This window comes from Ursus americanus, chromosome 24 (genome assembly GCF_024610735.1).
Source record: "Ursus americanus isolate L20-20 chromosome 24, mUrsAme1.1.p, whole genome shotgun sequence".
Taxonomy (NCBI): domain Eukaryota; kingdom Metazoa; phylum Chordata; class Mammalia; order Carnivora; family Ursidae; genus Ursus; species Ursus americanus.
This window is the reverse complement of record NC_142150.1, coordinates 20364486-20388469: the sequence shown is the minus strand read 5'-3', so window position 1 is coordinate 20388469 and position 23984 is coordinate 20364486. Positions and strand designations below refer to the sequence as shown.

The 23984-nt window shown below is 49.6% G+C and overlaps 1 protein-coding gene across 1 annotated transcript; it reads left to right on the top strand.

Moving 5' to 3' along the window:
* The first annotated feature begins 580 nt into the window (after positions 1-580).
* Positions 581-21465, top strand: CD59 (CD59 molecule (CD59 blood group)). The gene is made up of 4 exons (XM_045808527.2): positions 581-733; positions 10256-10334; positions 13642-13740; positions 19820-21465. Exons 2-4 carry the CDS (start codon positions 10274-10276, stop codon positions 20020-20022), a joined length of 363 nt encoding a protein of 120 aa, XP_045664483.1. The 5' UTR covers positions 581-733; positions 10256-10273; the 3' UTR covers positions 20023-21465.
* The last annotated feature ends 2519 nt before the right edge of the window (positions 21466-23984 follow it).

Sequence of the window (23984 nt, the reverse complement as noted above, 5' to 3'; positions counted from 1 at the left end):
AAAGCAAGTCCTGATTTGAGACTCCCATTTCTACAGAGGAAAACCAAGATTTGGGCACCACCAACTGAAACTCATTCTCTGACATCCCAAAGCCACCAGAGGATCATGGTACAAGGCACATGTCATAATCGGTTATCATATGATTTCCCTGCATAAAATGTATCTCATGCATTCATGCAAAAAAAAGGAGACTCTGGCTCCAAGCAGGGTTGGAGAACCGGACAGCCCCTTCAAGTTCCAGTTTGGCAGGGGCTCGAGAAAGTTTTTTGAAATATTTTGATATATGTATTTTTTTAACGCAGGGAAAATCAGAAGTCATGGGGTTTCATATTTTTGTTTCGTGTGGCAAATCGGAGGAAGACACTGTAAATTTTCCGTTTGAGGGATTTTAAAGGTCTTAATCTATTCTTGGTCACGGTCTTTTTCTGAACCTGGGCGGGGAGCCTGAGTCACCCTGCGAGGAGTGGCTGCCCGGCTGCCTGGCCAGCTCTGGTTGCCTGGCCGTCGCTCGGGTGTTCTGGGAGCGTGCGGTGAGTGCCAAGGGTCTGCACACCGAGCTAGGACGGCGGTGACCTTGGACTCCGAGACCGCGGCCCTCGGGTCTGGGCCGGAGCCTTGGCGGAGGTGGGGCCTGCGGGAGGGGGCGGAGCCCGGCCCACCCAGGCTATAAAGACGCGCGGGGCGGAGCACGCGAGCCGCGCGGTGTTAGCAGCGGGACCCTGGGTGCGGGCAGGTAAGGTCCGTGGCTGGGCAGGGGCCGAGCCGCACCCCGGGCCTGCGGCCGCCGCGAGCTTAGGCCGGCTTGTGCGCTCATCGGCGTCTGGGCTCCGGAGCGGCCGGCGGAGATCCCGGACGGAGGGAGGTGCTGCGGACGTCCTCCCCAGGCCCCTCCGTGCCGCCCGCGGCCCGCACCATCCCGGAGCCGGAGGCCCCTGGTGGCCTGCCTGGGACTCCCCGGGGAGCCCGGGGGAACGCTGGCTTCCTTTGTTAACAAAAAGAGAAGGCGGGGGTGGGGGGCGGCGGGAGAGGGCGCTCTTTCCGAAACACCCCAAATTCCGCGCGCCGAGCCCTCCATTGCGTCGGGAGTATCTTCCCGGAGCCCCCACCACTTGCCCTCGCCTCACTCTGAAGGGAAGCTGTTGGAACTTAGGGAAGAGAAATCGCGCCTTGAAAGGAGGTTAGCCCGCTTCCCCCTTTCCCGCCGAGCGGTAATGGACCCGGTGTGGACGTACCAATTTGGAATTGGGGAAAAGGGGGGGCCGAAAGGTAGACATTTTAAATCCAAGTCTGGTGTGACGTTTCGTTTGCAGGGGCTGCACACCTCTCGGAGTCGGATGGTGGGATTTTTATTTTATTTATTTTTTAAAAAGATTTTATTTATTTATTTGGCAGAGAGAGACAGCGAGAGAGGGAACACAAGGGGGGGGCAGCTGGAGAGGGAGCCCGAGGCGGGGCTCGATGCCAGGACTCTGGGATCATGACCTGAGCCAAAGGCAGACGCTAAACTACTGAGCCACGCAGGCGCCGTGGCAGCGGGATTTTAAAGAAATGTTGAGTGGTGATTTGTGTGGTTGTTAGTGAGAAGCAGGCCCTCCCCGGATCCTAGCAATGTGCCGACGTGCCGTTTCTCCGCTGGCGACGCACATGCAGGTGTCCGGGCAGTGGCGTCCGGCCGGCGGCAGCGCGCACGGAGAGCGCGGGCACCTGGGACCCACGCTGGCTCCTGCGCGTCCGCCCGCGCCGGGCCCGGTTAGGGCAATAGCGCGCTTCTCTGCCGGCCTCCCTGTGAAGGCGCTGGCCCCGCGGCTTTCTCCGCCTTTCCTTTTCGAGGGTGTTTCCCTACTCTTCTGTTCCCCGCTGTGTCCATTTTGAAGGCGCCGCCTGCTGTGACCAGCTGATTCTTTTAAACATCGCCTTCTTTCTTGGTGGTGACTTTCCTAAAGGGGTTAGGGGGCCCCAGCGGAGACCTGGCTCCCCACGCCTCGCAGTGCAGTACTTCAACTTCATTCTAAACAAATCAGCCCATACATTTTACAGATCTAGAGACCCGGTCACGTTAGCTTGTGATAATAACCAATTTTTGAAATGGAGGGAGAGACTTCAAACACGGTAGTTAACCCAGAGAGGACTTGGTGTTCAGGTCTCAGGGAAACTCCTCTTTTCTACCACTGTGCCCTGCCTTGTCTGGCTTAATCTGTTGGCTCAAGGATCCACCTGGAATCAGGTACAGTTTGAAGCCTGGTGTGCGTGAGGAGAAGTGAATTTGCACTTCCCTACCAAGTTCATGTGCCCCAGTGTCGTGGTCAGGGGCCCTGGCAACAGACCAGGGTTGGAACCTTGGCTCTGCTGTTTACTGGCTGGGTAATCCTGAATGAGCTATTTAACCTCACCTTCTTATCAGTAAAATAATAGGCCTTACTTCATAGGGTGTTATAAGAACTAATGGAGATAATTCGTGGAAATCAGTTTGACACCTGTTTGTGGAGAACAATGGTGGCTCTTAATGTTTTGCATACCGTTAGTGTGACCCCACAGCAGCTGTTCTGTTCTCCATGGGAGCATCTCACTCCCAGGCCTCCAAGGAAGCCACACAGAGCTCAGAATGTTCATTGAGGGGGGTGGCAACATTTCTCAAACTGGTTATTTACTCTGGTGGAAAATGTGTAAGCCCAGGGTAGGTAGGAAGTAGCCTCCGGGAGGACCACCCATGCCCGCAACTTGCCACTTCTGTATTTTCAAAACAATAACAGGAAACCTTTTGCTGAACCTTGATGTAAGGAAAACCGTCCATTATGCTGAGTGGTTTGGAAGATAGAAGCCGACATACGAAGGGCTTTAGAATGAGGGGAGCAGGTGTGTCATGGAATTCATCCTTCACAGCTACAGACACAAGCTCTTGAAAAGAAGCAGATTAAAAATTCGGGGCCAGCTCTTGAATTTGGCCAGGCTGCCACAAACAAAGCCAAGCCTGGAGGCGCTTGAGGTTTTCCAAAGGGGAAGACGTATTTTTACCCAAGCCCCAGATCTTTGTGAAAGTCTTCCCGGAACCATCGGCTGTGCATGCATCATCTCAAAGGGCAGGGCCATGAAGAGGATCTCTCAGAAGAGGCTCTCTTTGGAAAGCTCCCCAGCTCTTGGGGTCCTGGAACAAAGGGCAGAGAAGGCCCTGGTAAGGGAAGCTGCCGACTTAATGTGGTTTAGAGAGTTTTGGGGTGGTTGTCTCTGGCAGCAGGACCTCAGGGTGGCTGGCAGGGGCTGGCCATTATGATGGTGGCTTTCTGTTTGTCTCTACCTTCTGATGTAATGACTTCCCTGAACTGAGTAACTGATTTCTGTCGAGGCGTCTCTGCACGCATGGCCGCAGCAGGGGCGGTGTGTGTCCAGGGTCATAAGGAGGCAAAGCTTCAGGCCTCCCACAGTAATGCTGAGCCACGTGTGAGTTACCAGCCCCTGGTGGATGGAAGTGGATCCCCCCAGTGTGGCTCTGCAGCAGCGTGTTGCCTTGGGACAGGTAACTTCATTCCCTGGGCCTCCAAGAATTTCCTATAAAGTGAGCTCATTGGGTTTTATTTTGGAGGACACATCTAGCCTTCAAGTTCATCAGCCTCTAAGGCGCCACGCTCCTCGGAGCAGTGACTATGAACTGGCGGGTCTCTGTGAATCTCTTGGAACTAGTGCTGATGTAAAGCCTCTTCTCTGTGGCCTCAGCTTAACTAATTTATTTCAGAAGCTGAATTCACAGGAAGTCTCTCCTCCAGAGAACTGAACTGTGTTTAAGACCTCCGGTCTGGGTTTAAATGCTGCCCTATGTACCAGTGTTCTGCTGCTGAAACAGATCACCACAAAGGTAGTGGCTTCACACAGATTTATGGGTTTACAGTTTTGTGTGTCCGAAGTCTGTCACGGGCCTCTCCAGGGCTGCGTTCCTTTCTGGAGGCTCTGTGGGAGAATCCATTTCTTGCTCATTCAGGTTATTGGCACAATAGAATCCTTGTGGTAGGAGGACTGAGGTCCCGTTTCCTGGCCCCGTGTCAGTTGAGGACTGTTCCAGAGGCCACCTGTGTGCCTCGGCGGTGGACTCCCTTCATTCATCTGCAAAATCAGTAGGAGGAGGAGAGTTCCATCCTCCTCCTTGAATCTCTTGTCTCTTCTTTTTTTTTTTTAAGATTTTTTTTTTCTTTTTTAGAGAGAGAGTGCGTGAGCAGGGTGGGTAGGGGCAGAGGGAGAAGGAGAGAGAATCTTAAGCAGGCTTCATGCCCAGCGTGGAGCCCAATGCGAGTCGAAATCAAGAGTCAGATGCTTAACCAACTGAGCCACCCAGACAGACACCCCAAGATTTTATTTTTAAGTAATCTCTACACCCAGCACGGGACTCGAACTTACAACCCTGAGGTCAAGAGTCACGTGCTCCACAGACTGAGGCAGCCAGGCGCCCCTCTTGCTGCTTCTGTTTTCACATCTTTGACACGCTGCTGCCTTCCTCATCCTCTTCATTGTAATCGCCCTTGTGATTCTGGATATTCCAGAACCATCTGTGACCTTAATCTCCTCTACAAAGTCACTTGCCACCTAAGGTTGCCGGTATTCACAGGCACCCGGAATTAGGATGTGGACATCTCTCAGGGGAGAGGCGTTATTTATCCTACCTACCGCTGTTGCCTTAGTTCCTTCCCCTCCTCAACCCTCAGTTCCCTCCTTTGATAAACGGAGGCAGGGATTAAATTTACTTCACAGCATTGTGTGAGGTTTCAATGCAGTTAACACGTCAGGCAGCAGCATAGCAACTGGCCATAACTTTTGCTCACTGAAAGAAAGAAGTGTTTGCTTACGGCTGGCATTCGGTGACATCCGACCCAGTGTAATCACACGGCCCGTAACAGGAGAGGCCTTTAATTATTTAATCAGAAGGGACAGCTTCTCTCACAGCATTGTTAGAGACACTTCCAGCCCTATCTAAAGTAGCCTCACCCTCCTCCCAGGTCACTCGCTAACCCAGTGGTTCTCAGTGTGTGCCTGGTTAGAAATGCAGAGTCTTGGGCCCCTGAGACCTGGAGACCCAGAATCTCTAGATGGGGCTCAGCATCTGTGCTTCACCGCCCCCAGATGATTCTTCGGCCACTCATGTTTTAGAACCAGTGCCCTTATTTTAGTTTCTTCCTAGTCTTTAGCACGAGCTGCTGTCTGCCTCTGCTAGGTTGTTAAGAGCGGGGCCTTGCCTGGCTCGGCGGTCACTGTAACGTCACGCCTGGCAGGACACCTGCTCACAGCAGGTTCACAGACAATTGTCGCGGGCTGAATGGGGCGTAGGTGTCGAGCCTGAACCGACTTCACAGTTATGTCATTAAATAGTGGGGGTGTTAAATGCTTCATGTGTAAATTCCTGTGCATCGTTCAGATACATAGGTCCTTGGAAGGACTGGCTGGGGTTTTTGGATGGACAGTAACATGGTTTTGTTTTCCTTTTAAAGTAATGGAATCTAGGGGGGAAACATGGAATATAGGCTCACACAGTCCATAAATTTGCTACCCAGAACATTTTCAGGAACTGGATCGGGAATGCCTGTGTTTGTGAATCACCTTGCGATGTTTTAGCTCCCTTGTAACGTCTCAGGGGGACGTGAATGAATAAACAGTGGTCAGGTTGGTGTGTATTTGTCTGCTTGCTGCTTCCTTATCCTGCCGTGTTTTAGTCCATATTGAGCTATAAACGTCTCAAGTCTTATTCTTATGTTTTATCATTATATAAAATCATTATTACCCCTTCACAAGTGAGGAATGGAAGTAAAGGAATTGACTGTTTTATTTTTTTATTTTATTTTTTTTTAAAGATTTTATTTATTTATTCGACAGAGAGAGAGACAGCCAGCGAGAGAGGGAACACAAGCAGGGGGAGTGGGAGAGGAAGAAGCAGGCTCATAGCGGAGGAGCCTGATGTGGGGCTCGATCCCATCACGCCGGGATCACGCCCTGAGCCGAAGGCAGACACTTTTTTAACCGCTCTGCCACCCAGGCGCCCCGTGGAATTGACTGTTTTAAGGTTGTGTGAGTTGGCAGCAATATGGGATTAGAATATGGGTCTCTGTCTCAGGACTGCTAGAAAATCACGCAAGTGTCATATTTTACAAATACCGAGTATGACTCAAATTATTGCTATCAGACAGACACAGGAGAGCATATGTACATGAAACCTTTTTTACGTCAAAGAAGCCAGTTTTGAAAGGTGGTATATATGTCTTATACATCATAAGGTTCAGTAGCAGAAAAATAAAAAGTTAAGCTATAAGTGAAGTGGTTCATAAGTACATTAAAGTATCCTGCTAGCGTGTTGAGGCCTCTTTCTATAAAAATGTTTATTGTTAAGAGAATATATCTCAGCATGAATAAGCTACGGATAATTCTACCATTCTGTCAACCACGGGTTCCACAGATGTTCAGAAAAGTTGATACGGTATTCCAAGCACTGTATCTTTAAGAAAAAGGAATAAGATTATAGCTATTTTTAGACTGGCTTTTTCCTTAATACACTGTGAGCAGCCTTCCCTGGCTGGCTTTCCTCATGGCTGCGCACTCCCCCCCCACCCCATGGAATCGCGGGCTCATTTACTTCTAGCCACGTCTGTTGCCAGATTTTTGCTATTTTAAACAGTGGGTATGTATCCTTGAGTGAGTAATAAGTATTTACCTCATCCTGATGAAAAGCCTGTTTGGAGCACCCCTGAACCTCTGAGTCAAGTTAGAACCTCCCAGGAAAACCTGTCCGAACTCCCTAAGGCTGGCTTCGAGTGCCTTTTACAACTCCAGAATGACGTTTTCCAATAGACTCACCCATCTTTATTCTGTGGACCTTATTCACAGTGACTTTGGTCTGTTTCCAGTCGTTAATTTCACCATCGGCTGTTCAAATGAGTTCGGAGGTCTGGAAAAGAGAGTGTGGAGGCGCTCTGGGTGCAGCTTGCACGGAAGCGTTCGGCTTGGGTGCATTGGAGGGGTCGTGCCGGCTCTTCTGTCTCAGCCACCCTCCGATGTACACTTGCTTATGGGCATCATTTTCAAGTGCCCGGTGGAGGCTCTTTGAAACCGGAAGAAGCGTTTGAAATCATCAGGCTCAGTTAGTTTGTGTTTTCATTCAGAAAAAGATTTGCCAAAAGGCAGGTGATAGATACATTTGTTATGTGTGGATTTCCCCAATATTTCTGATTATGAAGGTAATGCCTGGTTCATTGGAGAACAGTTGAGGAAAGTGTGGCAGAAAGCAAAGGGTCGGGAAGAGAAATAAATCGTAAAGAAACCTGCTTAGCATTCATTACTGTCAGCATCTTGGGGGCATTTATAAAATCGCTTGAAAACAACCAGGTCTTTCCCATGCTCCCTAGCCCCCTACTCCATAACGACATTTTGCCCTTCAAAACGTGTATTTTAGTCGTGGTTATCGGTGAAGACCTGGTCTTGCCTCAGTTTGAACAGCTTCACCTTGGCATCCGCATGCACGCTGGCCGGTTCCTTCCTCTGCGATCCTTGCCTTCCCACAGCCAAGTCACAGAAGTGGCTACTGTGACCCCCAGCCAGCTGGGTGACATGTTGAAACCAAGACCTGACACTTCCCTTCCAACCCAAAAAGCTGGAGGCTGCTCTACGTTTGGGTTCTGAGATGTCCCCAGCTCATCCATTTCGAGGTGTTTGTCTGGCTTCTTCACCTACAGCTCCGTACTCCCCACTCTCACCCCCCCCAACACCTCCTCCCTACCCAGTTGCTTCCTCCTGGTAACCTCACAACTTTTCAGTGAGACTGCAGTGGCAATGGCTTTTTGAGTACCTTCTGGAGTGCCAGGCATTGTCCCCTGTGGTCTGTGTCATTATGCCCACGCTGGCTGAAGGAAGAGTGAAGCTCAGAGGTTGAGTTTACTGCGGAAGTGGCAGTGGTGGAGCCAGAGCTGCCCGAGGCCTTGTTTGAACTCTCCAGACCAGACCAGGAAGCCCGTCCCCAGTTCGGGCTTCTTTCTTGCTTTTGTTAAGAGATGAGCCTTTCTTAGGAGAGGTTCTTTCTCATGCACTCCGGGCGGGAACCCTTCTCCGTGTGGCACCCTGTTTGTCCTGGTGTCAGTTATGCTAAGGGCCATTCCCGGGGAATCCTGGAGCCAGCAGTTCCTGCCAGCTCCATGTCTTGCCGGTTCCTGAGCCGGCTCAGCAGCTCCCTCCCGTCTCCGCCGGTGGGGACACTGGATGTGGCAGCCGTTCTTGTCTGGTAGCTCCTGCCCCTGGGGTGGGGGGTGGGAGGCTCTCTCATGGATACCTTCCTCTCCTTGCTCACTCGAGGGCAGCTGTTCTTCACAGGCCTGAGCCGGGCTCATTGGCGTGTGTGAATCATTCTCTCTACCCAGAAACTCCCGAGCCCCGAGAAGCCAGGCAGGGAGCTGGCAGGGCACCGAGGCCCGGGCCACTCTCTGGCCAAGGGAGAGTGGATGGGGCTCGTGGGGTCCCTCATCTGGCTCCAGACAGAGGGCACGGGGTGCCGGCAGGAGGCACTGAGGCCTCTTCCTCATCCTTTACGGTACAGAGAGCTCAGGGCCCCCACCTCTCAGGGTCAGGGGCCAGGAAGAGAGATCCAGGGACACGCCGACCCTCGGGGCAGGAGGTGTGGGAGCCGTGCCTGGCTGAGTCAGGGCGGGAGGGCTGTGCGTGTGCTTGGGTCACATCCGCCACTGGCCTGTGCTCGGTTCACTTGTTTCATCTCAGTGAATCCTCACGGTGTTGGGAAGCGCCTCGCCGGCCTCTGGTTACAGATGAGGGGAACGTGGCCTCTGGTTACAGATGAAGGGAATGTGGCCTCTGGTTACAGATGAGGGGAACGTGGCCTCTGGTTACAGATGAGGGGAATGTGGCCTCTGGTTACAGATGAGGGAAATATGGCCGGGGCAGTGACCGAGCCAACTTGACGGCCAGGCCCCTGCCCCGCCGGCTCGCCACCGCTGCCCTTGGGCACCTCCCGTCCTCCCTGGGCAGGAGTTGCTGAGAGCAGCTCACGCCCTGCAAGGTCAGCGTGGGGGGGGGGGGGTGGTCATTCGTAGGCTGTTGTAGATTTTGAAGACGCCAAGGGAAGTGGGGGTTGCTCAACTTGTAAAGAAAGGCCAGGCTCTGTGTGATTTTCTTTCTGGTTCCCCACGCATCAGAAGGGCATGGCCTACTGGGTGTTTTCGTCTTTGGGCAGTGCCAGAACCTGTTCTTTCTGCTTCTCAACCCTCCCCTGACCTTGAACAGTCCATTTCTCAGCAGCAGATGACCTTCAGAGGCATAGGGATGACCTTCCTCACTGAGAGGAGGGTGGGGGCTCGCCCAGCATGAGCCCCGGCCCTCTGCGGGTGCAAGTCCCGGCCTGTGGGGCTGAGAGGAGGAGAGCGTGGAGCACCCTGGTTCAGGGGCGCTCTTGCCTCCTTGTCTCAGGGTGGGGTCTGCGAAGTAGCGGCGGGATTGGGAGACTTCTTAGACCTGCTGCTCATGGTTTAGACTTAGACAATGAGAAACTTCTCTGTGTTTTGGCTTCCTCGTCAGGTGAAGGAGGGTTTGAGGCATGTCAGCCCTGCCGTTTCCTCCCCTGTTGCTCCCTGCTACACACGTAGGCAGTAATGTAAGGGGACTAGTCTTCAAAGTTACCGGGACCCCTCTTCTCTTCCCCGGAGGGACAAGGCCTGCCGGAACCCTCCACACTCGCTCCTTTGGTCTGACACACTTAGTGGCATGGCCTGGAGACACGGCCCTTGCTAGGGGTCCCCGGCTCAGCCAGCAGCTTGGGGCGGGGCCAGCAGAGTAGAAATGTAATTGCTGTATTAAGTATTTTTCTCACGTTCTCATTTGACTCAACAACCCTTCTGGGGAAGAGAGTGCTATCCCCACTGCACGATCATGACCACTGCGGCTTGGAGGGACTGAGGTTTAGTCAGACGTAACTGTTTATTCCTGGCCACTGTAGGTGAGAGCTGGGCAGGGCCCGGGGGTTGCCGACACTTGGCCCGGTGGGCATTGACTCCCCATAGCTGCCCCTCTCACCAGGACGGGGAGCATTCCTTCAGTAACCTGAGGTCTGGGGGCAAGAGGAGGGACCAGGAGAGTACCTGGGTTCCTGGCACCCCAGGCCATTTCTTGCTCCGCTGACTCCTTCCCCATGTTTCCTGAAGGCTCCAGGCCTTCCACCTGTTGGCTTCTGAAATAACCAGCAGTCCTTTGCTGGTGCATGACGACCCTCTGTGTCCCTTCCTTCCAGATTCTGTGGACAATCACAATGGGGAGCAAAGGAGGCTTCACCCTGCTCCTGCTCGTCCTGGCTGTCCTCTGCCGTTCAGGTGAGTGGTCAAAGGGGACTTGGATCTAGACCATCGAGGTCACCGTGATCGTAAGCTTCCTTTTTCTTAGGCCTCAGAAAGACGGAGGCGATGCCACTGGCCTCGGACCTGGCTTGGCTGCTTTTGCCTTCCGGTATTATAGGTCCAGGGCCATGTGACAGCTCCTTCCTGCATTACAGCCTTGCCCTCCTTGGAGCACCTTCCTGAGTGACACCCGTCCTGGATGACAGAGTAGCTTTGGGGGGGGAGCAGGGCACGGGGGCGGGGGTACACGCAGCAGCTGAAGTGGTCCCCAGCTGTTGGGGACCCCAGGGGTCGCCAGCTTTAAAGTGCTGAGCTCCGTCGTTCTGCGTGGGGGCGTCCGCTTTGTGACGGTGACGATGACGATCCCAGGAGCCGCAGCAGCTAGCTCACGGCATTCGTGTGCCGACCGCTGTTCTCAGCATTTTGTGTGCACGCACGTACTGAACCCTCATGTCAGCTCTATGGAGTAGGTCCTGTGTTTGCCATCATTTTATAAACGATCAGACTAAGGCGCAAAGAGATGGACTAATTTGTAAAATGTCACACAGGAGTGGTGCAGCCAGAATTTGAGCCCAAACGGACTCGCACCAGGGTGTCTGCTCTGAACTCCTTCCCCAGCCACCCCTCCCTGGTTCCTGCAAGTGGTTGTGTGTTCCTGAGTCTTAGTTCTGTCACAGTAGAAACTCCTCTGTTACTGGGGCGCCTGGGTGGCTCAGTCAGTTAGACGTTCAACTCTTGATTTTGGCTCAAGTCATGACCTTAGGGTTGTGGGATCAAGCCCTGCATAGAGCTCCACACGCAGTGGGGAGTCTGCTTCTCCCTCCCCCTCCACCCCACTTCTGCTCACTCACTCTCTCTCAAATAAATAAATTAAAAAAAAAAGAAGAAGAAGAAAAACACTTGCGTTACTTGCTTTGCTTCATGATAAGGATCAGAGGTTATTTTCTGCCTCTGTCCGGTTAGTTCTGCCAGTTTTTCAGGGTTGTTTTCGTGGGGGAGAGGCAGAAAGGGAAGTAGCAATGCAGGGAGCAATGAAGAGATCTCTGCCGGGTCAGAGCGTGTCTTACATCCTATTAGCTTTCGCAGCTACCACATACTGAATTCTTTCTGTGTCCTAGGGACCGGGCCGAGCCCAGTCTCACTTAGCCCTTCCGACCACCCCCTGAGGGATCGTTGTTGTTATTCCCATTTTATAGTTGAGGGAACTGAGGCAAAGAAGGAACTAGCCCAAGGACACATTTGAAGACGCTCTCGCTTTCTGAGAAAAGAAAGCCGTCGTGAGTCTCCCTCCGCACCTCTGACTGCCAGCCGCGGCAGGTGGTGATGCGGCTCACCGCTGTGGCAGCGCGACGCGATCGTCTCTGTGCTGCCTGGTGTATTTCCTGTGATTGGAATCGCCTGGTTATGCCCGATCGCCAGCCGTCGGCGTCCGTTTACGGAGCAGGCTTGGGTTTGGGGCCGGCAGCTGTTCTGAGACAGGTCCCCGGCCCTTCCACAGAGAGTCAGGGTCCGTCCGGAGCACGAGCACCCAGGGGAGACGCTTCCTTGGCTGCTGCCCAGGCTTGGAGGGAGATGCAGGGGAGCCTTCCTCTCACCTCGTTAGCCCAGAATCGGATCCCCCTCCCTAGTCTGTGCTCTTTCCTTCTCTTTCCCGCTCTGGGCCATTAGAACAACATCATTGTTAAGCAAGCTTGGGTTTCAGAACCCATGGCCTGGATTTGAGTCCCGGCTCTCACTTTGTAACATGGGACTTCGGACAAGTTAGTCAACCATCGGGGCCAGAGGTCACCGCGCCTACCTCTCCTAACAATTCTACAAAGGTCAAGAGCTTAGCATGGAGGTACACGGGATCTCTGCACACCCAATGAACACGTTAGCTGTATTTCTGCCCCATACAAGTTCTAAGTGTGAGCTTTGGTTCCTCTGTTTAATGATTTGTCTAGAAGCCAAATGAGGTCTGGCTATAGCCAGGAGAAGAGCCTTTCCAGATGGCCCTCCCAAGTATCCAGGCTAGAACATTCTTCCCTCTTACATCCTCCCCTCCCACGCATGTGTACACATCTGGAACAGGGAGGGGACTGCAGGAAAGCTACATCGTTGTCCCTTCTCATGGGGGCTCCCCTCTCACACAGGCATGACTAACGCTAACATTGGGAGGGGGAAGGCAGAGTGGGCTAATGGACCCCAACCCCTGGGTGTGGGGGCTGGCTCCAGACCTGCTGCTTTGGGTGTCCTTGGGTGAGCCCCTTCACTTCTCCAGGTATCTGTCTTGTCATCTGCAACAAAGTGGATGGTGGCAGGGTTGGGGGGGCATTTTTTTGGACTGACATTTTAAAGGTTAATCTGGAACCTTCACAAAGCAGAGGGTCCACTTCTGGGTGGGGTTTCACACCAGTGAAGGCAAGCACAGCCATTTTATATGTTATAGAAAGCTTGACTCCTATGGTGCTCAGATAGTGAGGAGCCACCTTCTTCTGGCCTTCTGGAAAATTCCCCTTCCCTGTATGATGAATGTAGGCTTTGGCCTTAGAACTACAAGTGAGCTCTTGGGTTCTAAAACCCACACTTGGTCTGGGTTTAACCACAACATTCTTTTATGAGATTTTACATATTTCATCTTTGAAAATGTCTTTTCACACAGACAGGTACTGCGAAATAACTGAATATCAGTCTACGAGAATGCGAGCAAACAGAGTGTTGTCGTGGCCTGGAAGGCATTTATAGAATTCTGGTAGTTTTTTCTCTTGATAGTTTCCTTTCAATATGTCATTACATTGCAGATTAAGCGCTTTTTTTTTTAAATCACTTCTAATTGAAAGTAAGAGGAAACTTCTCAATTGCTTGGTTATGTGGATTTTGTTTTTTGGGTTTTTTAAAAACTTTATTCATTTATTTGTCAGAGAGAGGGGGCACCACAAGGGGGGCAGCAGGCTGTTTGCTGAGCAGGGAGCCCGACGTGGGACTTGATCCCAGGACCCCAGGATCATGACCTGAGCCGAAGGCAGACACTTAACCAACTGAACCACCCAGGCGTCCCAGTTATGTGGATTTTGAAATATGGAAATTTCTTTTGCACTTGTATCAGGGTCCAAAAAATGTTGCTGGGATTGTAGTTTGAGGTTGGGAAAATACGTCCGCTGCAGGCATGTGTGGGAACGGAAGCCCGCTCTGAGTCGCCGACCTTGGCGCCATACCAGTGGCGGTGGTGGGCTCCCTTCTGCAGCTAGGAGGACACGTCAGTGGTGATCTTACAAGTACTGACAGGGTTTCTTCCTGATTCTAGGTGGGAGCCTGACCTGCTACACCTGTGTTGACAACAAAGCCTGCAATAAGACCACCGTGTGCTCGGTTAATTTCGATACATGTCTTTGGGTCAAAGCTGGTAAGAGCCTGCCCTTGCCCTGTCTCCTCAAGGTGCTGGGATGAGGAGGGCCTGGGAGGAAATGTGTGCCATGCTCATTCTCCTGAGACTTGTATTCAACAAGTAATGGTTACCATCTAAGAAATAAAAATAAAAGCCTCCTTCAAGGTTATTCTGTTTTTCTGCCCTCTACCACAAAGTCCTTCCGGTGGCATCGTCCCGGAATGCTGAACGTGTCCGGTAAACTCATAAAAGGCTTGGGAGACGCACAGGTTCAGAAAAACCTGATAGAAAGAAGGAGAAAATTCATTTCCCCAGAAAGGAGAAATCCCTCAATAAGTAAGGACACATCGGAATTATCCTGTCAGACTGGATGATCTGATCATTTTGAAGTAAAGCCCTGGAATGTGGGTAAGATTCCGAGCCCTACATGCGAGGTCCTTGATTCTGTAGGGGGACAGGTCCTCTGCCTCCAGGAGACCACGATCATTCATTGTTAATGTGGAAAACACAGTAAGGCCCCTGGAGAGAATGTAGCCATTTATTCCATAAATATTTGAAGACCAATTATGTGTGAGCACATACGTCAAGTTAACTTTGATCATCTGTGTCTCTTGGACCCCCCCCACTACAAAAAGTGTAATTTCCAAATGAGAGAATGAAGGCAATATTATGTGTAGAGTAAGAATCAGATCAGATTCGCATTTAGGAGTTCTGAGAGCCGGTCTTTGTCCTGCCTCCAGTAAGTGCTCTCTGCCTGTGTTTTTGGGTTTATGAAATGTGTGTGTTGGATGGTAGAGGTGAGGAGGAGAGGGAAGGAGAGTAGAGCCAGAATCTTTTTTCCAGCTCTCGAATCCCACTGTTTCTTATCAGATTGTTAAACTTTTATTGAAAAATGTCCCAGCTTTATTGAAGTATAAGTGACAGCTCAAACGCGGGTCTACTTGAGGCATATAGTGTGATGATCTGATATTTGTATACATTGGGAGATGATTACCGCAGTGGTCTAACGAACACATCCGACAGCTCACATAGTTACCCCTTTTGTGTGTGATGAGATCGCTAAGGTCTCCTCTCCTAGCAAATTTCAAGAATGTAATACAGTATTAGTAACCAGACTCACCACGCTATAGATTAGATACCCAAAACTTATCATCTTATGATGAATTGTGCAGCTTTTATAAGTGGCAAATAACAAGACACACCTATTAGGAGTGGCCAAAATCCCAAATGCTGGCAGCAGCAAATGCTGGCAAGGTTGTGGAGCAACGGGAGCTCTTGTTCATTGCTCCTGGGAATGCAAAATGGTACAGCTTGGAAGTTTCTTAATAAGCTGAACATACTCTCACCATATGATTCAGCAGTCACTGAATATTTACCCGAAGGGATTGAAAACCTATGTCCACACAAAAACCTGCACACCGATGTTTGTAGCAGCCTTATTTATAGTTGCCAACATTTGGAAGCAACCAGGATGTCCTTCAGTAAGTGAATGGACAAATCACCTGTACATTATAGTGCATCCAGATAATGGATTAAAAAGAAATGAGCTATTAAGCCGTGAAAAGACATGAAGGAAATTTAAATACTAAGTGAAACAAGCCAATCTGAAAAGGCTACATTGTGGATCATTCCAGCTATAGAACACTTTGGAAGAGGCAAAACTAAGGAGACCATAAAGAGGTCAGTGGTTGCCAGGGATTAGCAGGAAAGAGGGAGGGATGAAAAGGTGGAACAGAGGGTTTTAGGGCAATGAAACTACTCTGTATGATACTATATTGGCAGATATTTGTCCTGCATTTGTCAAACCCCATACGACACCCAGAGCGAGCCCAGTGTAAATCACGGCCTTTGAATGGTCATGGCGAATCCACGTAGGTTCATCAGTTGTAACAAGTGGACCACTCTGGTGGGGACGCTAAGAACAGGTCTTCAGGTTAGGGCTGGGGGTTCCAGGGGGGCGAAATGAGAACTCTGTACTTTCTGCTCAATTTTGCTGTGAATCGCAAACTCCTCTAAAGAATAAAATCTATTTTTTAAAGGATAATTTGAATCTTAAATATTTTTCTTCTTACGAACTTAAGTCCCAAAACTTCAGCTTGACATGTGATGATAGCAGTTCTTGAAATATAGAAATTCTGACCTTACAGTCGGACAGATAACCACCAGAGCACCTCAATCCCCCTCCAGCTCGGACGGACGTCTCCTGGGAGAGGCAGAACACGCTGTCATAAACATGAGTCAAAGGTCAGGTGCTCCAGTGGAGAAGTCATTCAGTGACTCTAGCTACATCCTACCCCCTCCCTCGCTGTCCAGTAGGAATATTTCTCTCCCAGGGTCAGTGGGACAGATAGAGGAGAAAGTGGGTATGTTGGGGCTGTACAGGTGGGGTCTAGAAGAGAGGAGGGACGTGCTGGGTGTTCATTCAGCTACCAGTCCCAGAACTAGAAACCATGTACTTAGACTCTGGCATAAGCCTTCGGTGACAGCACCAAGTGATTGGTGCCGTAATGACCCTCTGCATAAGGGGCACACTCGGAGGTGCCAGGGACAATGAGGGACTGCTGCTTGGCGAAGTTAGACTCCAATTAAGTCTTCAAAGAGATCAGGGATGATGGGCCAAGCAGAGAGACACTCTAACCAACTGGGACGCAGATAATCCCCTTTATTTGGGTAATTCTGCTAGTGGCTGGGTGAGAAGCTCACCATCTTAGGTGGTTATGCAAATGAGATCACTAAGTAGAGCGCTTGGCTCACTGCAGGCCACGTAGGAAATGATTAATTGGTAGCAATTGTTAATAAACTACTATCTGCTTTCTCCAGGCTGTTAGGCTCCCCCAATTAAAATTCTGGTAACTTTTAGGATTCCATAAAGCATCCTCTAGTTCAGTATTAGAAGCATCGACTTCAATACTCATGACCCAAGAAAGTAGAGTCACTAGAACAGTCTGTGGCCTCTGCCACTTGACCAAACCTCATTAAACGCCAGCCCTCGCACTCATCCCCCCTGAGGGGGAGGATGGAACAGTTACACCCGCAGTTATAAATGTAGTTTTGTTCCCAGCTATGAATGAATAAGTTAGTTACAACAAGCCCTTAATAAGGAAATAGGCATCTGTATGGGGTTTTTTTCTTTCCAGCAGGGAGGATAAGAGAGTGACTTGACCCCAGGGCCAGAACCATACCTTCTCTGTCGGGGTGTCTCCAGCAGCTAGCCTGCAGTCTTGGCACAGTGATTTTTGGATAGGAAAATCGACCATAATGCCTCTCAACCAGCATAGTTTTTCCCTTAACATAATTTTTCTGAATATTCAAAAACCATAATAAGATACTTGGCATAGATATTTTGGGCCTTTATTTTTCTATGTGTACAAAAATTGGGACCATAATGGCATGGTGTTTTTTTGTTTTGTTTTTTTTTAAACTCTCCCTGCATTAGTGAATAGTCTAATGATTTTTAAATGAAGTTTAAACTATTTTGAAAGTAAATCCATCCAATGACTTAAAAAAAAAACTCAATCCGTACAGAAATGTATAAATGAAGGATAGTCTTCTGGGAAGGCAACACTGTTAAACTCCTTGGGAATCTTTCCAGAGAAAATGAATGCATTTACCCACAGACATACACTTCATTTATGCATATGGCCCCCATTCTACATTCTGGTCTGCATCCATTCTATTGGGATAAAGTTCACATACCAGAAAATGTATATTTTACAATGTACAATTCAGTGGCTTTTGGTATATTCACAGGGTTGAGTCACTGTCTAACTCCAGAATATTTTTATCCCAGAAAGAAAGCCCGTACCCCTTAGCAGTCACTCCCCACCCCTTCCTCCCACATAGCTTAGCAGTTATCAATCTGCTTGCGGTCTCCACGGATTTGCCTGTTCCGGACATTGTGACCTGAATCATACAGTGGGCGTGGCCCCTGTGACTGGCTTCTTCCACCGAGCAGGGTACTTTTAAGGTTCACCCGTGGCATGGCATATGTCAGTACCTCCGGACCCTTTTGTGGCTGAATCACACTCGGTTGCATGGAGAGGCCACGTTTTGTGGATCCGTTCACCCGTCAGTGGACATCTGGTTTCCCACGTCCTAGCTGTTCTGAATAATGCTGCTCTGAACATTCGTGTACAAGCTTTTGTGTGAACGTAGTTTTCAGTTCTCCTGGGTGTACATACCTAGAAGTGGAATTGCTAGGTCATAAGGTAGCTTTTTTTTTGGAGTTTGGTTGACACCAATGTTACAGTAGTTTCAGGCATAAAACTTAGGGATTTGATAAGTGTGTGCGCGATGCTGTGTTCGCAGTGTACCTATCACGTGTCCCGTCATTCCGCTGTTACAGTAGCATTGACTGTATTCCCCGCACCGTCTCGTCTTCCCGTGACACGCGTTCCGTAACTAGAGGCCTGTGTTTCCCTGTATTTTCCCAACGCCCCCCTCCTGGTAACCACCAGTTTAGTCTCCGTATTGATAAGTCTGATTCTGCTTTCTATTTGTTTATTTGTTTGTTTGTTTTTTAGATTCCACTTATGAGTGGAATCATATAGGATTTGTCTTTTTCAGTCTGACTTATTTCACTCAGCGTAGTACCCTCTAAGTCTATCCATGTTGTCTCAAGGGGCATGGACTCATCCTTTTTTATGGTCACATAATATTCCAGTGTGTGTGTGTGTGTGTGTGTGTGTGTGTGTGTGTGTGTACGTACACGTGTGTGTACATCTTTATTCACTCATCTGTCAGTGGACATTTGTGCTGCTTCCGTTTCTTGGCTATTGTAAATAACGCTGCTATAAACATAGGGGTGCATGTATCTTTTCGAATTAGTGTTTTTGTTTTCTTTGGGTAAATACCCAGCGGTGGAATTACTGGATCATATGGTATTTATTACTCTATTTTTAACTTTTTGAGTAATTGCCAGACTTTTCCAGAGTATCAACACCATTTTGCCTTCCTGCCTGTGGTGGGAACGGAGGTTTCCAGTTTCTCCACTTCCTTGTCAACACTTGTTCTTTTCCGGTTTCTTGGTTATAGCCATCCTACTGGGTGTGAAGGGAAGCTCACTGTGGTTTTATTTTCTATTTTCCTCATGACTAATGATATCGAACATTTTTTCATGTGTTAATTGGCCATTTGTGTATCTTTTTTGAGGAAATCTCTGCATTCTTTGCTCATGTTTGTATTTTTATTATTGAGTTGTAAGAATGTTTTCTATATTCTGGATACTAGACTCATCAGATATATGATTTGCAAACATTTTCCCCCTTTTTGTGAGTTGCCTTATGTTTTTTTATAGTGCCCATTGACGCCCAAAAGTTTTTAATTTTGATGGAGTCCAATTTATCCATTTTTCTACATTTTTTTTTAAAGATTTTATTTATTTGACAGAGAGAGACACAGCGAGAGAGGGAACACAAGCAGGGGGAGTGGGAGAGGGAGAAGCAGGCTTCCTGCTGGGCAGGGAGCCCGATACGGGGCTTGATCCCAGGACCCCGGGATCATGACCCGAGCTGAAGGCAGACGCTTAACAACTGAGCCACCCAGTCACCCCTCTACATTTTTTAAAACTCAGACTCCACTTCAACACGTGCAGGCCTGTGTCCTTCCTTATCTACCTGGACTTCCATTGTATGGAACTCTACCCCGGTTTCTTCAGATGTTTCTTTAGTAATGAACTGCTTTTTGTCTTTTAGTTTCTTGCTGTGACAGATGGTGATGCAGTGACCATTCCTGAGCATCTATCTTAACCTTTTTCACAAGTAACTCCATAGAGTAAATTCTAGAAGAGTGTTGGATGAAAGGGAATATGGTTTTAAAAATCTTAGCAAACCTCTAAAACATCGGTGTGACTGGCTGCTGCAGCATGAGCTCTGCGGGCTCTGGTGAAACTTTGGTTCTAGAGACAAGGTCCATCCTGAGCCGTGTCATCATTTGCTTACTCGTTCCCTTTTACAGCCCAACTAGGACACTAGTCTTGCCCAGATGTCTCTCCTGCCGTGTGTAGCTAAGTTCCAGGAAATAGAATTGAGGGGTCAGAGGCAGGTACAGCACTGAACCCGCTTGCTCGCTCACCCTTGTGTGTGTGTTTCCCTCACAGAGCCAGAAATTTTTCAACACCAGTGTTGGAAGTTTGATGATTGCAATTACAACTACATTTCAAAGGCCCTCGGGCTGAGGAAGCTGGAGTACCACTGCTGTCAGCAGGACCTGTGTAACAGGAACGCGGCGGCGAGCGTCTCCGGGAAGACGGCTCTGCTGCTGGCCCCTCTGCTGGCGGCAGCCTGGACCCTTGGTCTCTGAAGCGACAGCGGGAGGCCTTCTCCTAACCTTTCCGCTTCTGTATCTTCCTTATTTCCGTGCCTGCTGCATTCCAAAGGCTATTTTTCCCCTGGGTCCTGCTGGGAAAGACTAAAACTAGCTCAAGCAACTTGGTTAAGAGAGAGACTCTGAGACACTTTGAAGACCAGTCCTGTCGGCAGTGAAGACCCGTCGGAGGGACAGAACGCAGACGCGCAGCACGTGCGACGGGAGCTAGATCACGTGCTTCTTCCCCGGCTTTCTGCAGGAGCCGCTTTGCGGTGACAGCTTGAGCACCCTACATTCTCGGCATGCCTGGTCATTTCCCCTCCGATTGCTTGGATGTAGTTATTAAATACTCTAATCAGTGCTTTTTGGGGTTCGGGGCAGGGGATTCTTTTCAACAGCCTCTCCCAGGGGATGCTTCCATCCTCTCCCTTTATGGCCCCCATGCTGCTGCGCAGGCCCGACCAAGCGCCCACGTGTGGGCTGCCAGGGGCCGTGAGACTCTCCGCGCAGGGCGATCGCAATGGCCTTTGTATTCTCAACGAGCGGGTGTTTGGCAGGGAAGGAGGGGAGCTTCCCACATGGCAAGGCGTGGAGCCCCCAGGTCTGTCTTCCGAGAGGTGGCTTGGCTAAAATCCGAGTTTTCCTCTGTCCCTCAGTTGTGAATGGGCTTTGCTGTCTTCACTAGAAAAATTTAACATCATATATTAATGACATGTTAAAGCTATCCCCCCAACTTTTGTATTGGGTTGGTGGGGTATCTTGAATTTGTCACGCACAGTTAAAGACTGAACGTTTGTTATTTTAAGTAGTACTGGTAGCAGATCTCTTTATCTGTGTCTGTATGCCGTGTGAACCCAAAGGGAAGAGCCTCTGGGGCTGCAGCTTGGGGCCTCCAGATGTCCTCATGAACAGCATCGGGGGTGTGTTTTACCTGCCCACCCCCGGCCTGTTGAGCCCTGGCTGACCTAACACAGTTTGCAGAGAAGACATTCGTCAGGGTTATTAACATAATCACAAATGTTGAGGCTTTTGGAGGTTCTCCCGGTTTCCTAAAAAGTGATATACCTTTTTAGGAGGGCAGAGTTTTGCGTTTTTCTTGTGGGTGTTGCTGAATAATTCTCAAGATCCAGTAGACATAAGGACACTTGTTTTCTTATCATCTTGACTGTCTTTACAGCATAGCTTGACTTCTTGCAGATGAAGGTGGGATTTCATGATTAACATTTTTTTAAACCCCTTGATCATATAATCTGTGGGACAAACTGGAATGACTGATGCCTTTCCAAAAATCAAATGTAATCAAGTGCATGAGTTGTGGTTATTGGCCCAGTTCTTTTTTTTTTAAATTTTATATAGTCACTGTTTATTTCATGAAAACTGAAGTTATACTGACGGCTGAGCAGCACTGGCATTGAAAAAATATATAATCATCATAAAGTCTGTGTCTGGACATCTCCTTTGGGAGCTGAAAGGGGAGGTGGTGGTGTACCAGCTGGACTAGGCTCCAGCTCTAGGCCTCCTGGCTCATTCGACATGCCTCCCTACCCAAATAAAGTGCAGCACTCAGTGCATGTCCCAGCCGCACGCCTCGAAGCGTGGGAGCAGGAGTGGGGTAGAGAATGGGGAAGGAAAGAGAAGACAGGAGGTGATACTGAATGACTCCACTTTCACCTGTGTTGCCCTTTGCCCAAGCCAGAAGCAAGCCAAGGGGAAGGGGCTGCAGGGTACATGATTTATTTTCACTTGAACATGGAAGGGAAGTCTCACACTCCCCCTTCCCCTTCTCAGGGGGAGTGTATTTTAATCAGCACCCCCTTCTCCGTCCACCCTGTTGGGAGGAAAAAGAGAGCCTGCGCGGTGTCAGCTGTCCTACTGATGCCATTGCTCGAACAGAGACACATCGCGGCTTCCTCGTCAAAGACTAGCATTGCCTTTTGGTGCCCTGGGGTCCTCAGTGGCTCAGTGTCTTCCCTCACATCGTCATCCATTCTCTTGTCCAAGACAAAATACCACGTGTAACTCTCCTCAGTAGGCCTTTTTCTGCCCAAGGAAGTACTGACCGTGCCCACGGCCGCTGGCTGAGCAGAGTAGCTCCGTTCATATAGGCCTTTAGGAAACAACCAGTTTTGACTCACTTATGCAGAAAATCTGGGGGAACTCTTGAGGGAGACTCCAATTAGACTACAAAAAGCCAGGATTTGGGCAATTCCAGAATGTTCTCTCAACATTCGGATTCCAGGGTGTGACTACCTGACTGCTGTCTTGGGTCATGTGCCCCATTGGGGCCAGAGCGCACAAAGAAAGGGATAATTCTCTAAAGCAGAATCTGAGTGTTGCCACGTGGGGAGATGGGGAGAGGGCTCCAGGGAGTTGAAATCAGCCAGGGTCAAGTTTGGCCTTAAGCTTTGAGGTTTCGTTCTGCAGGAAGTTACTGTGACTCATGCCATGGATTGAGCATTGGGTGTCCTGACCCAAAGGCAGTCCTGCAAAGACCAGGGGAGTGGAGAGTCAATAGCCTTTGTATGGCTTTACAGGAACTTTCATATTGGGTTTAGCATTGGGTGGTGATAACCCATCGGATCTTCTCTCTTGGGCAATGAGGTATGGATGCAAGATGCACCAAGGGGGTAGTAAGCAGAACGCCTAGTGTGTCCCAAGGATGCTAACCCTTCATCCAACTTAGTCTTGAAGGTACTGAGCCTCAAGGTATGGGTATATTTCCCCTGTGTCCATGTAGTGGGCTCCACAACTTAACATGTAGTGTGTGTCCTGATAAGAGCCTGTCTAGCCCACGTTTTGGACTTTGAGCTTCCTGAGGGCATGAACCTTGCTTTATATGTCTGAATCCTGCTTGGGACCAGATGATTCATCTTGCACATTGTTTATTCCCTCATCGGCAGTCAAAGTTCGCTAGCTCATGTTGGGTCTGTTTGCTTGCAAACAGATCTGAACTGATGCTAACATTTCTAAGAGATTCGCGGTGTGCTGGGAAGGCACAGAGCTGACCGGAAGTAGTACGGACCCGACATCCCCTCTGACGAGGGGAACTTGATGGTATGGGGTTCTCTGCTCCGTGTTTTACATGTATTTCCATCAGTGCTGCATCCTCTCACTTTGCTTAAGAGGAAACTACATTTGGACAAATTAGGTGAATTGCTTCCCGTCACCCAGGTAACACATTGGCAAGTCTGGGGTTCATGCTCAGCTCCCTAAGTCAGCCACCCCACTGCCCTGCACCCTTCGCACATGGCCTTTAGGACACCGACCACCAGCGTGACTTTGGGGAAAAGCCTGGAAGGAGAGCCGGGTGCTTTTTTTGCTTTGAAGCGATTGATTCCTGCCTCTTCTTAGAAACAAAAACATGAAGTACAGTTGTTTTTCACTGAACAGTTAGGTTAGCCAACGGGGTGTTTTATAGGACCCAGATAGGCCTGGAAACGTGATATACTTCCAAAATATTGTGTTCGCCACAGTCTGTTTCCAAGGCCCACTGCCTCTAGTAATTATTTTGTTTCCAGATAGTGGCAGCTGAGTGGGTGGATTTTGTGGTTGGAGGCCCGGGTTCCGATCCTGTCTCCGCCACGAATTGGCTATGTCTCTAGACAAGTTTTCGGACCCTCTCTGAACCTGGCTTCCTGCCCCTAGCCCAAAGAATTGCTGTGAGGCTTGTGATCTCACATTTGTAAGGTGCATTTGTAAAGTGTCTGGCAGGTAGGAATAAAACGCAGGTTACACGGAGTCCAGGGCGGTTAAACGAAAGCGATCTGAGAACCTCCCGTGAGCCGCGTTGTTGCTTCTCTCCACTGGCCTTGGCGTAAGTAGAAATTGACCAGAGATGATTTTTTCATATTGCTTGTTACAGGTTTGTTCACCGTAAGATTTTTGTTTAAGCTCAAGCTTCCTATTTATACACACATTATTTTGGAGTAAGGGAGATGACCACAGTACTTCTAGGT